This window comes from Ailuropoda melanoleuca, chromosome 4, assembly GCF_002007445.2.
Source record: "Ailuropoda melanoleuca isolate Jingjing chromosome 4, ASM200744v2, whole genome shotgun sequence".
Lineage (NCBI taxonomy): Eukaryota > Metazoa > Chordata > Mammalia > Carnivora > Ursidae > Ailuropoda > Ailuropoda melanoleuca.
The window spans coordinates 18,277,885-18,297,297 of NC_048221.1; the positions used below are offsets into that span (position 1 = coordinate 18,277,885).

General features: G+C 43.4%; 1 protein-coding gene and 1 pseudogene across 3 annotated transcripts in view; both read right to left on the minus strand.

The window, feature by feature from the left end:
• IP6K1 (inositol hexakisphosphate kinase 1) overlaps nt 1–19,413 on the minus strand; it is a 58,975-nt gene that overhangs the window by 6,801 nt on the left and 32,761 nt on the right. For all 3 annotated transcript variants that reach the window (XM_034658337.1, XM_002920537.4, XM_011226635.3), the window contains exons 2-3: nt 15,021–15,370; nt 4,266–4,476 (exon numbers count right to left, since the gene is read on the minus strand). In XM_034658337.1, coding sequence (XP_034514228.1) covers nt 4,266–4,476; nt 15,021–15,243 — 434 coding nt within the window. In that variant the 5' untranslated portion in view covers nt 15,244–15,370. The remainder of the gene's footprint in view (nt 1–4,265; nt 4,477–15,020; nt 15,371–19,413) is intronic.
• Nucleotides 9,063–12,496, minus strand: LOC117801896 (annotated as a pseudogene).

A 19,413-nucleotide genomic window follows, 5' to 3' on the forward strand; every position in this document is an offset into this window, starting at 1 on the left:
CACTGCGGGGGGAACGCAAAACACTGCGGCTGCGGTGACAAAGCCTGGTGGTTCCTCAAAACGTTACACGTAGAATCATCACATGATCCAGCAATTCCACTCCCAGGTATGTACCTGAAAGAACTGAAGACAGGAACTCAAACAGAAACTTGACACTCTGTTCCCAGCAGCAGTACAAGAAACAAGGGGTGGAAACAACCCAAGTGCCCATCAGAGCATGAGTGGAGACACAAAACGTGCCGCACCCATACCGTGCAGCCGCACTCACCAACACAAAGGGAGGGCATTCTGACACAGGCCACAACCTGGATGAACCCTGAAAACATCCCGCTAAGTGAAATAAGCCAGACACAAAAGGAGAAATGCTGTGGGATTCCACTCGTGTGAGGTAAGTGCACATTCACAGAAACAGAAATTAGAACGGTGTCTGCCAGGGACGGGTGAGGGGAACGGAGAGCGACCCCACAGGTACGGAGCTGCTGCTGGAGATGAAAAGTTCTGGAAATGGACAGTAGTGAGGGCTGCACAACAGTGTGCATGTATTTAATACGACTGAACTAGACACCGAGAAAAGGCGAAAATGATAAACTGATAGATGTACTTTACAATTTAAAAAAATATAAAAACCGATGATGTACAGTTTTGCACATAATAAATACAGGGTGGAGCATGGGCTGCCACTGTTAAGAACATGAGTGACCATCCTGTTCGTGTCCACATCTACAACTGAATTTTTAGTAAGATCTCAAGAAAGCACGTGCTGCCACTGTATGTCTGCCTGTGTAGCCACGTGCCCGGGAAACGGCAGAGCAAACCTGCAGCGACATCAAATGCCATAATGCCATCATCCTCTCCTGCGACTGTGCACACACCACGTCACGCAAAGCTGAGCTAACCACCAGGCCTCGTGTGTCCTGGAAATGCGGACGCCACCCACAGGTGGCTGCGCAGGCTGGGTGATGTGGCTGAGAGACACAGGCAGACGTTCCCACTCCCTCTAACTGGAAGCAAACGAGCCACCAATGCCTCTCAGCATGACGAAACTCTCACGTTCTTCTGGGGAGGACACTGCTAAGGCTATTCATGGATGCCTTTTTTGTGATCCCCTTTAAGAAACAACGAGGTTGGGATGCCCGGGTGGCTCAGTTGGTTAAGTGTCTGCCTTCGGCTCAGGTCATGATCCCAGGGTCCTGGGATGGAGTCTGGGCATCGGGCTCCCTGCTCAGCGGGGAGCCTGCTTCTCCCTCTGCCTCTACCTGCTGCTCCCCCTGCTTGGGCGCCCCCCTCTCTCTGTCAAATAAACAAATACAATTTTTAAAAATAAGTAAAAATAAAAAGGAATGCAGGACCACCTGGGTGGCTCAGTCGGTTAAGCATCTGCCTTCAGCTCAGGTCATGATCCTAGGGTCCTGGGATTGAGCCCTGCATCGGGCTCCCTGCTCAGCAGGAAGCCTGCTTCTCCCTCTGCCTCTGCCTGCTGCTCCCCCTGCTTGTGCTCACTTTCTCTCTCTCTCTCTCTGACAAATAAATCTTTAAAAAAAAGAAAAGAGTAGAAAAGAGAAGAGAAAAGAAAAAAAAAGAAAAAAGAAAAGAAGAGAAATAAACGAGGTTTACTCATCCACCAAGTAAATCCAAATAAAGTTCTCTGTGCCTACATAGGGAACCCGTGCCTCTTGGCATAACCCTTGGTGCTGTAGCTGGCCCTGGTGAAAAGCAAGCTCCACTCCTGGGGGTAACGTACAGCCTCTGCGAACAGGCCCAACAGAGGTCTGGGGACTGCAGACAGAGCTGTCACTTCCAGAGCAGAGCCCTGAACTCAGATACAGGCAGATTTTGATGTTATTCTGTGTACACCGGCTTTTCAACAGATGATTCATGAAGCAACTTCTGTATCTTTGGAGAACAAAAGAAAGCCCACTCTAAAGAGCTGTTGAGGGGCGCCTGGGTGGCTCAGTAGTTAAGCGTCTGCCTTCAGCTCAGGGTGTGATCCCGGCATTCTCGGATCGAGCCCCACGTCAGGCTCCTCCCGCTGGGAGCCTGCTTCTTCTTCTCCCACTCCCCCTGCTTGTGTTCCCTCTCTCGCTGGCTATCTCTATCTCTGTCAAATGAATAAATAAAATCTTTTAAAAAAAAATAATAAAAAATAAAGAGCTGTTGAGAGAAAGGCATCAATGCCAGCTATGGGCTTGAGGACTTGGGGAACATTCCTTGTTACTAAGCTTAGGTCCCACGATCATCAGTGAAGAGGAAGCCCCTTGGGCAATGAGAAGGAAGCCCTGAAGAAGTGCTTCTGCATACTAGAGTCTATTTTCCACAATAATACTGAACATCTGGAGACCTTCCTTACTAAGAAATGGATGTGAAGGCCTCTCCTTGCATCAGAGATGCAGATCTGGCTAGATAGGGCCCCTGACTGAGGACACGGGAGAGGACACATCACACACTCAGCCAGAGTCCCATGGGGTTCTGTGCTCCTCCACACAAAGTGTCCTCTTCCATCGATGGGAGTGCTGAGAGCTGGAAGGCCCTGGGCTCAGCTTCAGGAGCCAGGGTGAGCAGCTTGTGATCTGATGTCAAACTATGTGCTGCCACATCTTTTTTTTTTTTTTAAGATTTTATTTATTTGACGGAGCTGGAGAGACAGCCAGCGAGAGAGGGAACATAAGCAGGGGGAGTGGGAGAGGAAGAAGCAGGCTCGCAGTGGGGGAGCCTGATGCGGGGCTGGATCCCAGGACTCTGGGATCACGCCCTGAGCCAAAGGCAGTTGCTTAACAACTGAGCCACCCAGGTGCCCCTATGTGCTGCCACATCTAAGAAAAGTCCCAAATCCAACTAAGTTGAGTCACAGATCTTATTCACTGAAACTTATTTTTGAGTGAAATAGTATACTTCCAAAAAAAATTTTTTTTAAGTAATCTCTATACCCAACATGGGGCTCGAGCGCACAATCACAAGATCAAGAGTCACATACTCCACCGACTAAGCGAGCTAGATGCCCTGAAATTCTATAAGTAATCTAATCATAAAACTTTGATTCTGCTTTCTTCTAGGAAGCTCACATTACTTTTAATTTTTTTTAAATAATTCAGTGGGTTTTTAAAAAATATATACTTACAAGGTTATAAAATATCACCACTATCTAATTTTTAGGACATTTCATTACCCCCAAAACAAACACCATCACCATTAGCAGTCACTTCTGCCCTCCTCTCCCCCTCAGTCTCTGGCACCCACTAACCTGCTTTCTGTCTCATGCATTTGCCTGTTCTAAACATTTTCTATAAATGGAATCCCATAATATATGGTTTTTTGTGACTGACTTCTTTCACTTAGCACAGGTTTCCAAGGTTCATCCCCACTGCGGCTCGTGTGAGTGCACCATTCCTTTTTATCGCTGAACACTACTCAGCTTTTATTCAGTCACCAGCTGATGGACACTCGGGTTACTTTCATCGTTTGACTGTCAGGAGTAATGTTACTCTGAACATTTCTTTGCAAGTTTTGCGTCTGAATGTATTTTTTCAATTCTCTTAGTATAGGCTGCTACTCCCAGGAGTGGAATTGATGGGTTTAACTTTCTAAGGAACTGACAGTAACTGTGTTCCAGGGTGGCTGCACTATTTTACATTCCCCTCAGCAATTCGAGAGGGTTCCAATTTCTCTAATTTCCATCAGCACTTTTACTGCCTGTCCTTTTGATGACAGCCGCCCTAGCACAGTTCATTTTTGCATAAAATATCAAGACACATAATTCTTTGTAGACTATTTCCCTAATCTACAAGAAAAATCATTTCCAATGCAATAAACTAAATTTTAAGTGCAGGGAAAGGGTTAGGAGCTGATCTCAGAGTCTCAGAGAGGTCAAAGAACCTCTTTCAGAATCCTTAAAGAACACTAGCATGGATGGCTTCTCACTGCTCTCAGGCAATCTTACAGCTCAGAGAGCAGATGGGACCCCACCGTGGACCAAGGCATTTCGACCGCACATGTGAGACATAACAAAGCTGGAGAACACAGAGCACCCAGACAGCCCTTGCCTTCAAAGGACTGAGACAGCTTCACTCTCTCTTGACCGGCTCCATCCATCCTCAGAAGGCGGTGTCACTGGCGTGATGAGACACGCGCAGGTGGGTGGCCAAGGAACACCAGCCATCTTCCCCAACCTTGAGCCCTACTTCTCCAGGGTGTGTCAGGACTCTAGAGATGCCGTGTTTGTGCTGCCAGGACCAGATGTGCCCCCTCAGCCCTGCGCACCACCCCCTTACCTCTCAGAGGTTTCAAGGGACAGGCTGGTTTTCTCCTCCTTGTGGTCACTGCCACTGCCTGACCGGTGCAGGCTCCGGCGGGAGTGTTTGCGCCGAGGCTGCTCCCGCTCTGGTGTGTCATCCTGCTCCACAGTCTCACTTTCCACGTAAGGGTAGGCCACCAAGTTGATGTAACCATCACTGTCTCCCTCAAAACAGACAGACACCACGCCTGTTGAAAAAAAAAGGCAGCTAGTCAACAAATGCCCCAACAGGCTGGGTCTGCGCAGCACAGACCGCTGGGACTTGCTGTCCCACAGCACGTCACCTGTCCTGAACCAACTGAAGATCAATGTAGGAACAATGACCAACAGACACCTTTCCAGAACACAGCTGACCACTCACCCCAACTCAAAGTCTGCTACTTAACCTTTGATATGTATGGATTTCCTGGTCCCTTCTCTAGCCCCGGCCCTTCTAATGACTGACTTCTGTACCATTCAGAACTGTGTGCACTGGAGACACCCACACCTGACAGGACTTAACCCTCTCCTTATTTAACTGCTCTATGATACTGCCATTTCCTATGCTGGCGTCTCGATCTGTTTCCTTCTGCCTGGCAGTGCCACCTGGAGAGACATTAAGACTTCTCCCTGCAAAACAGTCCCCAAAATAAGTTGTCTGCCCACACTGAGCATCAGGCTAGTCTAACCTCACCAGAGAGAACTTCTGCCTCACCAAACCACCGGCACTCCTAACTTGAGACACCTTTCTATTCGTTGTGCTATACTCAGGCAAAACAGTTTATTGTGTCCATTTTTTATCAAACAAGTTGTTTGTAGTTTGTTCTGAATCGTTACCAAAGGAGTTAAGACACGATATCTACAAACCTAGCCCAAGGCGTTTTTTTTAAAGAAAGGAAAGAAAGGAAGAAAAAAGAAGGAAGGAATTGGAAGGGAGGGGAGGGGAGGAAAGGGAGGAAGGAAGGAAGGAAAAAAGAAAAGAGAAAAAGAAGAAGAAAAGAAAAAAGAGAAAAGAAGCAAAGCAAAGCCCAGGGGCACCTGGGTGGCTCAGTCGGTTAAGCATCTGACATCAGATCAAATTATGGTATCGGGGTCCTGGGATTGAGCCCCACATTGGGCTCCCCACCCAGCAGGGAGTCTGCTTGTCCCTCTCGCACTCCCCCTCCATCCCACTTGTATTCTCTCTCATATAAATAAAAAAAAATTAATTAAAACAAAAAAATGATAGGGGCGCCTGGGTGGCTCAGCCGTTAAGCGTCTGCCTTTGGCTCGGGTCATGATCCCAGGGTCCTGGGATCGAGCCCTGCATTGGGCTCCCTGCTCGGCGGGAAGCCTGCTTCTCCCTCTCACACTCCCCTTGCTTGTGTTCCCTCTCTTGCGGTCTCTGTCAAATAAATAAATAAAATCTTAAAAAAAAAAAAGTCCAGGCTACCCATCATCTAACTTCCACATCCAACCTTCTGTCAGCTACATTTCTCCTTTCACACTTTGTGAACAAAATTGGCTCTATAATCTGAACATAAGTGAGAAGCATTTATAAATAAGTCAATATGCCAGACCAAGAATATCCCTCTCTTTGGCCCATTTCCTTCTCCAGAAAGGCACTGACTCACTCGCAGGGCCCTTTTAGAAAAAATTCCTGAAACACGAAATTGATTCTTTTTTCTTGCATTCCCACTACACTGCTCAATGTATGCTGCACTTCAGGCGGCCTCACCCCTGCACCCTGGCTGCTTTACAGAGATGGCTGCCTCTCCTGCAGTTATTCACCTCTGTAACCTCCTCTTTGTCTTCACTAGCACCTTAACTGTTCTGGCCTGAATGCCCTCTGGTCTGCAATCTTCTCGGTCTCCTGGCCTGCCCCTCGTGCTCTGACCTAGAGGCCGAGGCCTGCCACACAGCTGTCATGCTGACCAGGGTGAGGGTCGCTCCTTCGGTGGTCTTCTACTTCTCCCCACTCTTGGTTTACTCCTTGCTCGAGTGGAAGACATCTTCAAGTAACTTTCTAAGAAAGGGTGTTCAGGAGGTCAATTCTGAGTCCTTTGCAGAACTTCATTCTGCTCTAACACCTGACTGAGACAAAATTCTATGTAGGCTCTAAATACAGTTCTACTTCTTCCTTTCCAATTGGAATGCATTTTATTATTTCACCATCTGGCCTAACCACAGTGGCCAGAGCCTCCAGTAAAATGTTGACTAGAAGTGGACAGCCTCATTCCTGATCTTAGGGGGGCAAAGCAACGGTTTTGTCGTTATGATACTGACTGGAGGTTTTTTATAGATGCCCTCAGTCAGGCTGAGGAACTGTCCTTCTATTCCTAGTTTGCTGCTCTTGTGTTATCAAGCAAGAATGGATGTTGGAAGGGCGCCTGGGTGGCTCAGTCAGTTAAGCGTCTGCTTCAGCTCGGGTCATGATCATGGGGGTGCCAGGGTCCTGGGATCAAGCCTCACATCAGGCTCCCTGCTCAGTGGGCAGCCTGCTTCTCCCTCTCCTTTTGCCCCTCTCCCAGCCCTCTTCTCAAATAAATAATCTTAAAAAAAAAAAAAAATAGATGTTGGACACTGTCGAATGCTTTTTCTGAATCTGCTTGTAGATGGTTTTTCTTTTTTTAAATTATTAAAATGGAAATTCCATTTAACCTTTGAATGTTAAACCTACCCTGCATTACTCAGATAAACCCTACCTGGTAATGATGTATTGTCCTTTTAGAATATTGCTGGACTCAATCAACTAAAATTTTATTCAAAATTTTTACATCTAGATTCATGAGGTCCATTTATTTTCCCGTAGTGGCCTTGCAGAATGAGTTGGGACATACTCTTTAATTTTTTTGGCAGAGTTTCTGTAGAACTACTCTAAGTATTTCTTTCTTAAATATTTCGTTGAATTCATCAGTGAAGCTGTGTGGGCCTGGAGTTTTCTTCACTAGAATGCTTTAAACTCCAATCTCAACTTACTTGATAGCGCTATTCAGAGTCTCAACTTTTTCTTGAGAGTTTTCATAGTCTGTATCATTCAAACTGTCTCTTTCGTCTATGTTGTAGAAGTTACTGGCATAAAGTTTTTCAAGATATTCTTTTACCTTTAAATATCAGTAGACTCTAGTGACAACACGTCTGTCATTTCTGATATTAGACATTAATGTATCCTCCTCTTCTTGATCAGCCTACCTAGAGATATTCTCAAAAAATCAGCCTTTTGGGGCACCTGGGTGGCTCAGTCGCTAAGCGTCTGCCTTCGGCTCAGGTCATGATCCCAGGGTCCTGGGATCAAGCCCCACATCAGGCTCCCTGCTCAGCAGGGAGCCTGCTTCTCCCTCTCCCACTCCCTCCACTGGTGTTCCCTCTCTGTCTCTCTCACTGTGTCTCTCTCTGTCCAATAAATAAAATCTTAAAAAAAAAAAATCAGCCTTTGGTCTTTGGTTTTTATTGATTTTCTTAATTTCTGCTCATTTTCTTACTTTTTCATACAGATCTGCATTAATTTAAAAATAGTTATATATTCCGGAAACTAATCCTTGGTCAGTTGTATCTTTCTTGTAAATATCTTTACCCATTTTCTTTGAAGGTGTATTTTGATAAACGTAAGCTTTAAATTTTATGTCAAGTATATCATTATCTCCTTTACAATTAGCTCTTTTATTTCTGTCTTATAGGCTCGTCTAAAGCTATACTGGAAATCTTTCATTCTCCTGAGGCACATTCTTCTATCTTGAGAGACTACTGGAAGACACAGAGCCTCACACCTGCTATGGGGAGAAATGGCTGTGCTGTGCGTAGGCCTGGAAGAAGCTCTACCAAGAGTGGATGAGACTTGGTAATTAAAAGAGCCATGCAATCGACCATTAGATTAAGGAAAAAATATTTTTGATTCTGACATTTTTTTATATCATTGCTCACACCTAGGTAGAATGCAGATGGGAAAATGAAAATCAATGATCTTTTGGTTCATCTGACATAAGCCGTAACTTTCTTGGCATTTGTAAGACTAATTTTAATAGACACTAAAGATCACATTTGATGAAGGTTTTGTTATTTTTAAAAATATATTCTTAAAAATTATAGTAAAAAATATGTAACGTAAGTTTATCATTTTAACCATTTTTAAATGTACAATTAGTGGCATTAAGTGTATATCCGTTTCTAGAACTTTCTCATCACCTCAAAGAAAAAGTCTATACCCATTAAATAATAACTCCCCCTTTCTCCCTGACCTGAACCCCAGGTACCCTCTAACCTATTTTGTCTCTACAAATGGGCTTATTGTAGACATTTCATATAAATGGAATCATATCATTCTTGTCCTTTTGTGTCTGCTTATTTCACTTAGCATAATGTTTCCAGGATTCACCCCAGCTATAGCCTGTATCAGAACTTCATTTCTTTTTATGGCTGACTACTATTCCATTGTGAATAGATATCACATTTTGTTTATCCATTCATCTGTGATGGATACTTGGGTTGTTCCCACTGGGCTATTGTGAATAACGCTGCTGTGAATATTAGCTTATAAGCATCTGTTTGAGTCCCTCTTTTCAATTCTTTTTTTTTTTTTTTAAGATTTTATTTATTTTGAGAGACAGAGAACGAGTTTTTTTGTTTTTGTTTTAAAGATCCTGTTTTCAATTCTTTTGGGTGCACAGCTAGGAGTGGAACTGCTGGATCATATGGTAATCCTGTTTAATTTTTTTTAAAGATTTTTTATTTATTTATTTGACAGGGGGCGGGGGAGGCACATGGAGAGGGAGAAGCAGGCTCCCTGTTGAGCAGAGAGCCCGACGTGGGGCTCGATCCCAGGACCCTGAGATCATGACCTGAGCCGAAGGCAGACGCTTAACCAACTAAGCCACCCAGGCGCCCCCTGTTTAACTTTTTGAGGAACCACCAAACTGTTTTCTGTAGTGACTGCACCGTTTGACATTCTTACTGGCAATGTTCCTATTTCTCCACATCCTTGCCAACGTGTATTTTTTTTTTAAATTGTTATAGTCATCCTTGTGGGTATGAATGGTATCTGATTGTGGTTTTGATTTGCAGTTCCCTAATGACTAATGATGATGTTTCATGTGCCTATTGGACATTTGCATATCTTCTCTGCAGAAATGTTTATTCAAGTCCTTTGACCATTTCTGAACTGGGTGTTTCTTAACTTTTAACTGACAAAGAGGGGAACTAGTTCTTAGAACACCCAAGCTTTTTTTTTTAATTTTCTTTTTAACCTCAGATCTTTTGCTTATGCTCAGAATGTTTCTTTCCACTGCCCTTTGCCCACAGCTGCTCCCCACACTTCAGTCCTTCAAGTCTTCCCAGACATTCCTTAGCTGATCATCTTATCTCAAGTGTTCTGTTCTGGAAGCCTTATTATTTCTAACTATAGAACCATACTTAGTTTTTTCACAGCACTTATCAAAATCTATAAACTGTTTTGTCTATATGTTTATTTACTCTTTCTCCCATTAGCATGTAAGCTCCCTGAAGGTATGGTATTTTGTCTTTTACATTAATGAGCACGGAGCCTGGCATCTAGTAGATGCTTAATAAATACATGGTTAATGAATGAGGGAAAGTTCTGCATAAGGATACAGAAGCCTAGAACTTCACATTTAGTACCATATGCAGTAACACCAGATGACTGCAGCTGGTCATACTAAATAAAAATCCCTCTTCAAACTCACTGCCAAAACACAGAACATCATTGGCATTTTTCTTTAGCTTGGCTGAGTTTTAAAAAACACCTGTGCTCCTGGCAATAAAGAGGTATGTGTGCATGTGTGGGTTAGTATTTATACAGGTATTTTCTAGACCTGTCTGCTGAAAGGGCCTAAAAACAATGATACTCCAGTAGCAATCAGCCTATCTAGTGTCAAGATCTTGTTTTTCTAAATACCATTCCTACAATAAAAGGAAGCAAAGCTCCCTGGTATTTATGGTTGGTTCCTGAATCAGGGCAGGAAAAATAAAACATGAGCCTGCAGCATCCTGTGGTAACTGACAGTAAAGAAGTAGTCAAAAATGATGCGGGGTATATGTCACAAGTGCACGAGAGCCAATGTAAAGGAGTCCCAGTGGCCACATCTAGAATATGAGAAGAAAAATATTCCTAAGCCCATACTGATACGTAAATGGGTGAGAAAGGACAATTCTTCCTTATGGAATTCCTTTTAATTAATAGATAGAGAAGGAATGATGGAAACGGAAGTCACTATTAGGCACACAACACAGTAATAACTGTCACAGGCAAGAACCACTGATCAATGCTAAAATTAGTGGGCTAAAGTACTATAAGAAACAGGATATTTAGGGGCACCTGGGTGGCTCAGTTGGTTAAGTGTCTGACTCTTGATTTGGGCTCAGGTCGTGATCTCAGGGTGGTGAGATAGAACCCCATGTTGTGCTCCACGCTCAGCTGAAGAGTCTTTTTCTCTCTCCCTCTGCCCCTCCCCTGCCCTTCCCGCTTTCTCTAAAAAAAATAAATGGAAGGGAGGGAGGGAGGGAGGAAGGAAGAGACAGGGTATTTAGAAAGTGTCAAAGTATCTCCCCATAGGATATTCATTAATTACAATAGGAAAGATAATAACTTTACAGTGGAGAAGCCTGGCAGACACCACCTTAACCAAGTGATTGAAATTAAATCACCAGTAACAACGCACGTATCTTCTGACATGAAGAGCTGAGAGGACACAAGATCATTTCTGTTGCCTAAGATACATAACCTCAGTCTAATCATGAGAAAATATAAGGCAAATTCAAATTTAGGGACATTCTACAAAATCACTGCTAGTATTCTTCAAAAGTGTCAAGGTCATGAAAGACAAAGATTGAGAAACTATCTCAGGTTGGAGGAGACTAAGGAGGAATAAATGCAATGTGAAGTGAAAACCTAAACCAGAAGAACATAAGTGCGAAAACTGCCAAAATTTGAATAAAGTATATAGATTAGTTAATATTATTATTTCTGGTTTCATTTCCTGGTTTTGGTTATTATAAACTGTACTACAGTTAGGTTTTCGAAGAAATTTTTTTAAAGATTTTATTTATTTGAGACAGAGAGAGAGAAAGAGAGAGAGTACAAGCGGGGAGGAGGGTCAGAGGGAGAGGGAGAAGCAGACTCCCTGTTGAGCAGGGACCCCCCCGATGGGGGCTTGATCCCAGGACCTGAGCCAAAGGCAGATGCTTAACCAACTGAGCTACCCAGGCACCCCTACTGCTTCCCTCTTTAAGCTGAAAAACAGCTCCTATCTACCCAGATATCTACAATGGTTAAATTTACAGCATTCTGCTTTTGGCCCAACAGAGAGAAGAAAAAATGTGCAATGTTCCTTTCTCCTTTGATGGAAGACATCGTTTGGACACTGAACTTCACTTGAATCCTCGGCACCTTCTTCCACATTAGACTAAAACCCAGCTGATATTCATGATAGGGCTGTTTTTTAGTTGGCTCGCCAAAGTACTTAAGGTGGCTTTCCGGCACACTGTTGACTGCTGAATGCATGAGAACAGCGGACAGGACCCTCTAGTGGTAACATTGCAGCGTCGACAGCACAAGAGGAAGGGGAGGTGGGGTCTGCGTTCATCATGATCTTTCAGTGCCCTTGTCTTTCAATGCCCTATAATCCCTTTCAAGCACTGAATTTAAGTCAAGGCATTGGCTGATAAAGCAGTAGGCTCATCGGCTTGGATTATGCTGGTTACATCCAAGTCCACATCTGGTATCTCAGTCATTTTGGAGCGACCATTAACTGCAGCTTTCAATTCATACAGATATTTTTAAATATCTTGGTGGGACTCAAGAGCTTGAAGAGATGGGTCAGACTTCCTGCAGAAGGCCCACAACCAGTCAAGGAAAGATGCATCACTCTATGTAGGGCTTTACCTGGTACACTGGCATCACAGGAGCAATAGAGGAAGCTGGGTATAAGGGAACTGTAATCTTTTTTTGCAACTTTTCTATAATTTTTAATTTATTTCAAAATAAAAAACAAAAGCCCTGTGCTACTGGGTTTTCATACATATGAACTGGACCAATAATAGCTTCCATTTTCTTTGAATAAATTGGGCTTCATTTGACTCAGTTAGAAAGGATCAAGTTTTGGTTTAACTGTATATTTGAGAAAGTATACTTATTTTTCCTAGTGAAAAGGCAGCCTGAGGAAAGAAAATAAAGTAGATACTAATGATTTGCTATGGCCTTTTTTTTTTTTTTTTAAGATTTTATTTATTTGACAGAGAGAGAGACAGGCAGCGAGAGAGGGAACACAAGCAGGGGGAGTGGGAGAGGAAGAAGCAGGCTCCCAGCGGAGGAGCCTGACACGGGCTCAATCCCAGAACGCCGGGATCACGCCCTGAGCTGAAGGCAGACATTTAATGACTGAGCCACCCAGGCGCCCTTGCTATGGCTTTTAAAGACTCTGTTCCCCAGTCTGAGAGAAAGTTGCACGGAAAAACTGAACCAATGCTATGATAATCCTTCCCTGGGAGGCACCTTGAGATTCAAACCTGTCCCAGTTCTGGTGGTTGTGATTTAGAAAACATTTCTCTGGAGCCAAGGCTCATCTTCCTTTTAATAGATTTTTTCTTCCCCTTAGCATCAGAAGGACTCCATGAGCTAACAGGGCTTATAGTTCTCTATCTGGTTTTGGCATATTTATAGCAGAAGATTTGGCCATGAATGTGTTGAGTGTGGAGAGTAGGCGGCTGAAGCTGCATTTATAAAGCATTCGTAACTGTTGTTCTTAGCCACTTAGAGACAGCAATGTGTTTGATTCTGGCTTCTCTCTCCTTTTGCAGGCTTAGAATATTTATTCCTTCAAATTCAATATTCTTCTGGTTCTGTTTTGAAAACAACAGCAAATAAACCATCGAATTCAAAATTACACAATGGACATGAATATACATTTCTCCAGAGAGATGTACAAATGGCCAAAGGCATATCAATATCATTAGTCATTAAGAAAATGCAAATCAAAACCACAATCAGATTTCATTCATTCATACCCACTAGGATGGCTATAATAATTTCTTTTAAAAAAAAAGGACAGTACGTGTTGGCAAGGATGTGGAGAATAGGAACATTGCCAGTAAGAATGTCAAATGGTGCAGCCACTACAGAAAACAGTTTGGTGGTTCCTCAAAAAGTTAAACAGGATTACCATATGATCCAGCAATTCCACTCCTAGCTATGCACCCAAAAGAATTAAAAACAGGATCTTTAAAACAAAAACAAAAAAACTCTTTCTCTGTCTCTCAAAATAAAGAAATAAAATCTTAAAAAAAAAAAAAAGAATTGAAAAGAGGGACTCAAACAGATGCTTATAAGCTAATATTCACAGCAGCGTTATTCACAATAGCCCCAAAGTGGGAACAACCCAAGTATCCATCACAGATGAATGGATAAACAAAATGTGATATCTATTCACAATGGAATAGTAGTCAGCCATAAAAAGAAATGAAGCTCTGATACAGGCTATAGCCGGGGTGAATCCTGGAAACATTATGCTAAGTGAAATAAGCCAGACACAAAAGGACAAGAATGATATGATTCCATTTATATGAAATGTCTACGATAGGCCCATTTGTAGAGATAAAATAGGTTAGAGGGTACCTGGGGTTCAGGTCAAGGAGAAAGGGGGAGTTATTATTTAATGGGTATAGACTTTTTCTTTGAGGTGATGAGAAAGTTTTAGAAACAGATAATGATAATCCTATACAACACTGTGAATGTACATAATGCCATTAAATTACCATTTAAAAATGGTAAACTTTATGTGTATTCTGCCGCACACAAAAAAAAGTTAAGGAAACAAAAAATACTGATATGGACTGGTTTTTCAAAATTGAGGATCCCTTGAGCAAAGGATGGTGTAAACATGACTAAATCTGTTAACAGTTTTGGGAAATTAAATAGCAGAAACCCCCCAAATTTAACTTATACATGGTGGGCTATCATGAAAATCTATGAACACAGTGACAAAAACCAGAGTTTAAAATAAAGTAACTTAGGGAGCCTGGGTGGCTCAGCTGGTTAAGCGTCTGACTCTTGGTTTCAGGTCAAGTCATGTTCTCAGGGTCCTGAGATTGAGCCCCATTTGGGGCTCCATGCTCAACATGGAGTCTGCTTGTCCCTCTTCCTCTGCTCCTCCCCCGCCCCCCACACTCTCTTTCTCATAAATAAAAATAAAATCTTTAAAGAAAATTAAAAAATAGTGACTTAATTCTGGTCTATATTCATGGGGTTCTAGTCTATTAAGTCATTTTACATTTTCAAACATTACTTTTCCTTTAAAAGTTAGGACTTCCAGGTACCCCCAGTCCTCTGTAAATTCCTTACCATCAATTCATTCCTCCAGCCCATATAGACATAGGCTCCACATAGCCTCCTCGCCAGCTGTCTCACCGCCTTAGCCTGGAAAGCATCCAGTTCTTCCTCCTCTGGGACAAGAGAAGTACTTCCCGTCTCCTAGACCAGCCCAGCAAACAAGAGAAACCACCTTGCTAATAACAACATGCTCTTCACAAATAGGACTTAATGCTGTGAATTCTTCTCGGGTTTACCTATCAGTGAATTCAGATTTTCAAGATCTAAAGACCTCGCTGGTGCTTTCAGCCTCAAATTTTGCTTAACAAAGTGATTTAGCTGCTTTGAGACAACAGAGACCTACAATCACATCACATGGCCAACAAAACAAGGACAACTGAGCTGAGGGCCTGTGAAAGCCCAAGGCTGCTGCTCTCTCCAAACTGGCCAGTGACTGACCTTTGTACTCGGGGGTGAACTCCTTCATTTCGGGAGGGAGGGACTCGTAGAAGCGTTGCTCCCGGGAGATGAGGGGCTTGCATACAGTGTGGTCGTCGTAGCGCATCATGCTGCTGTGTCCGCCCACCTGGTGGATGAAGGGCTCCAGGAGGACTCCCCGGTCTCCGGCCCGACTTGCGTTCTTGCCATACTGCCCCACTTCCATGGTTTGACAAACACACATTGCGTTGGGGGCCAGCTGCACACTGAGGGCAGAGGATGCAGCACATGGGCCACGAAAGGAGAGCTAGGCAGAAGGTCCTGGTGAGCTGAAAGCAATGGTCACTATCTGTTCAGCTTATTCTTCTTTCCTAAAAGAACGGAGAGAGGAAAAGAGGCAATCAAAACACCTGGCAAGCTACAACTTCCCTGGAGTTCACGGAATATCTGCTCCATGAGTAAGAATGGGATTCTGAGGGAGTCTGGCTGGCTCCGTCGGTAGAACATGCGACTCTTGATCTCGGGGTCATGAGTTCAAGCCCCACGTTGGGTGTAGAAATTACTTTAAAAAATAATAGTAAAAAAAAAAAAAAAAAAAAGAATGGGATTCTGTTTTGTTCCCTGCTATGTGTTCCCCCAGCACGTACAATGCTGCCTGCTGCATGACAGGCAGGTGGCAAGTTTTTCTGAATGATACAACTTTGGTCTCCCCCATCCATTTTTTTTTAGGCACAGAAGCCCACATTTTCTTCCTTTCCTAGCTATCATATAACCTTCCACGTTCCCTAAAGGATTTGATTTTAGAGCTACAGTATGTTAATAGTCATCAGAAAGGCAACTATCCCTGTTTACTTCATATTTGAAGATAAAGCATTCAGGGAAAAAAACAGAAGGCAACACGAATTCATCATGTTCAGACTTCTCACTATATCCAGTAATGGTAAGGGTCTCTCGCTGACTCAAGGAAGGGTTTTTGAGAAATCTGGTCACACCAGATTTTCCACTTTTCTGCTGAAGGCCAAGGAGCAGGCAGGGAAAGCCATTCCTTGCTGAGTTGTAGTATCACAAAAAGGGTTTGCTTTTCCCAAGGAAATTCAGACTTCTGATTTCTTCTACTTTATATCTATGGCCATCAGTCGGTGCCACAGAGCTTACCTTTCTGTATAACTCTACACCAACCAGGACATGGAAAGGTCCTTTGTACTTAAATACCTACCTTGTAATGTCAATTTTCTCTCAAGAAAGTTAAAGTAATGGGCAAGTTCCCTAATACTAAATATATTTTCAAATTAGGAATGTAGCAGGCAAGCCTACATTTGAAAGATCAAGACTAAAAAGAAAAATAATTGTTAAAGAGCAGCAATATGGCTTTACCTGGAAGAGACAGAACGTTATTTTTCTTCCCAGCCTCATAATCTATGGGCAGAATAGGCTACTGAAGAACACTGCTGCAAAACTGCAAAACTTTCTTACTTCGAAGCTGCCCAGGAAGCTCTATGTCACGGCTATCAACAAAAATAAATTATTTTCCATTCCCCTAACCGATCAGCACCACTTCAATGCACACAATGCACATTTCTGCTGACCCGTCCACTCTCTGGTCCTCCTTCAGGAGGCGGCAACTCTCTGCCCCACGGTGCTTTCCCAAACTCCAGTCTCCCAACATGAGCTGGTGCGCACCCCTCCACGGCTCCTAAGGTACCTTGTGCCAACTATCTTAACAATGTATCACTGTACTGTCCCCTATTTACTTGTCACCACCACCAAACCATCCCTTGTATTTCCATCTAGGGTCCAAGGCAGTTCCTAGCACACAGGAAGAGTTCAAAAATAGGCTTGTTAGAATGAATGAAATAATTCCAGGAAGAAGGCTGCAGGGAGTAAAAGCACAACAATATGAAAACAGAAGGAGTCACATAGTGGCAGTGGTAAGTGGGGAAGCAGCTGTGAAGGGCCTCTTCTCAGGGCTCCTGGAGGTATCCACCATGGCAGTGGACTCTACCCAGCACTGCCGATCGGCTTTTGCCCTGGCCCCGCCGCACGCAGGGACTGCCTCTGATGGAGGATGGAGGACCCGAACGGTGCTAAATTTTCTAGCCTGGGTCAGTGGGTGTCTGGGAAAGGAGAGGAATCGATAGTGCCAAGTACCTCCGTGTTGGACTCTGAGAGATGCATGGCAACCTCGGCAGCCTCCAAAGGACAGAAAGGCTCAAGTCCAATCTCCAGTCAGATCTAGACTTTGATATTTTGCTCCTACATGCTATATACATAAAGTCATGGGGCTGTTTTTGTGTTTGAAATATTTTCTTAGAAGTAAACACGTAAGGGGCGCCTGGGTGGTGCAGTCAGTTGAGCACCCAACTCTTGGTTTTGGCTCAGGTCGTGATCTCAGGGTGGTGAAACTGAGACCCGAAACAGGCTCCACGCTCAGGGCAGAGTCTGCCTGAGATTCTCTATCCCTCTCCCTCTGCCCCTCATGCTTGTGCTCTCTCTCACTCTCTCTAAAGTAAATAAATCTTGGGGCGCCTGGGTGGCTCAGTCGTTAAGCGTCTGCCTTTGGCTCAGGGCATGATTCCAGGGTCCTGAGATCGAGCCCCACATCAGGCTCCCTGCTCCGCTGGGAGCCTGCTTCTCCCTCTCCCACTCCCCCTGCTTGTGTTCCCTCTCTCACTGTCTCTGTCAAATAAATAAAATCTTTAAAAATATATATAAATAAATAATAAAGTAAATAAATATTTTTTAAAAAAAGCAAAGACGTAAAACATACCATATTTCTATAAGCTTTGTTTTGGCGTTTCTTTTTTAAATAAACCTGGAACCTAAAAAAGTGCAAGTGCCCAGAACTCTGTCATTCTCTGTGAAGCCCTGACTTACAAAGTGTGGAGCTCTGGGTAAGTCACTAAACTTCAAATTTCCTCACCTACAGGGCGCCTGGGTGGCTCAGTCAGTTGAGTGTCGAACTCTTGATTTCGGCTCAGGTCACGATCTCAGGTCAGGGTCATAAGCTCAAGCCCGTGTGGGGCTCTGGCATTCAGCCTGGAGTCTGCTTGTCCCTCTCCCTCCCCCTCTGCCCCACACTGCACATGCATGTGTGTACACATGCTCTCTCTCAAATAAATAAATAAAATCTCAAATTTCCACACCTATAATTTGAACACATGCCCACCACTAACCCTGTGGGATATGCTGATGCAGGCAAAGGGCTTGGGCTTGCCCTGCCTACTGCTCGGCCTTGAAGTCCTAGAAACAGCGACAGCTCTCTTTTATAAACAACCAGAGGTTGCTCCTGAAGTCTGGTGTCCACCAAGGCCCACTGCGAAAACCATGGACTGAGAAGACTGTAGATGATGTCTTTCTCCACTATTTTCCTGCTACCAGAGTCCCAATCAGAGAGTCCAACCTCAGAGGGACCCTATTTTCCAGAGTGTAACTAATTCTCAAAGATTTTCCCCACTGTCCTCTGCAAATACACTGACCTGATTTCAAGTAGTTTATGCCATTCAGAATGTCAACAGCTCCTAATTTTTTCCAGATTTAAATTAAGGAACCACTAGCCTGAAGAAAAACTTGCAAATTCTTTAAAAGCTATAAAGTATCCAAAAAAGTCAGATAATTAAAATCATGAGGGTTTCATTGCCAACGGCTAAACCAACAACAACAACAACAAAACAACCCACCAGTATATGTTTTGGCTTTTTTGCTCTATAAACAACTCCAAAGGTTTCCCTAGGGGAAACTTTATAAATGGTATGCTTTTCCCTATGTGGCAATAAATTGAGGTTCTCTATTTGGTTTACAATACAGTGGTGCTTCCTATGCACCTGATATCTGAAATTCATATTGTTCAAGTATATAATGTAGAAAAAAAGTGGAGGCTATGACAAAAGGAACAGGATAATTAAAAAAAATTTTTTTAAGATTTTATTTTTTTGTCAGAGAGAGGGGGAGAGAGAGACCGAGAGCAAACACAAGCCGGGGGAGCTGCAGGCAGAGGGAGAAGCAGACTCCCCATGTAGCAAGGAGCCTGAAGCGGAACTCAATCCCAGGACTCTGGGATCATGACCTGAGCCGAAGGCAGCCACTTAACTGACTCAGCCACCCAGGCCCTAATTTTTAAAAATTTTAATTCCAGTATAGTTAACATACAGTGTTTATTAGTTTCCCATGTACAATACAGCAATTCAAGAATTCTATACATTACTCAGTGTTCACTGTGATAGATGTAATCTTAATCCCCATCACCTATTTCACCCATCCCCTACCCACCTCCCCTCTAGTAACCATCTGTTCTGTTTTTTTGGTTGGTCTCTTTTTGTTACTCATTTATTTCTTAAATTCCATATACGAATGAAATCATACAGTATTTGTCTTCCTCTGACTAGCTTATTTCACTTAGTATTTTATACTCTCTAGA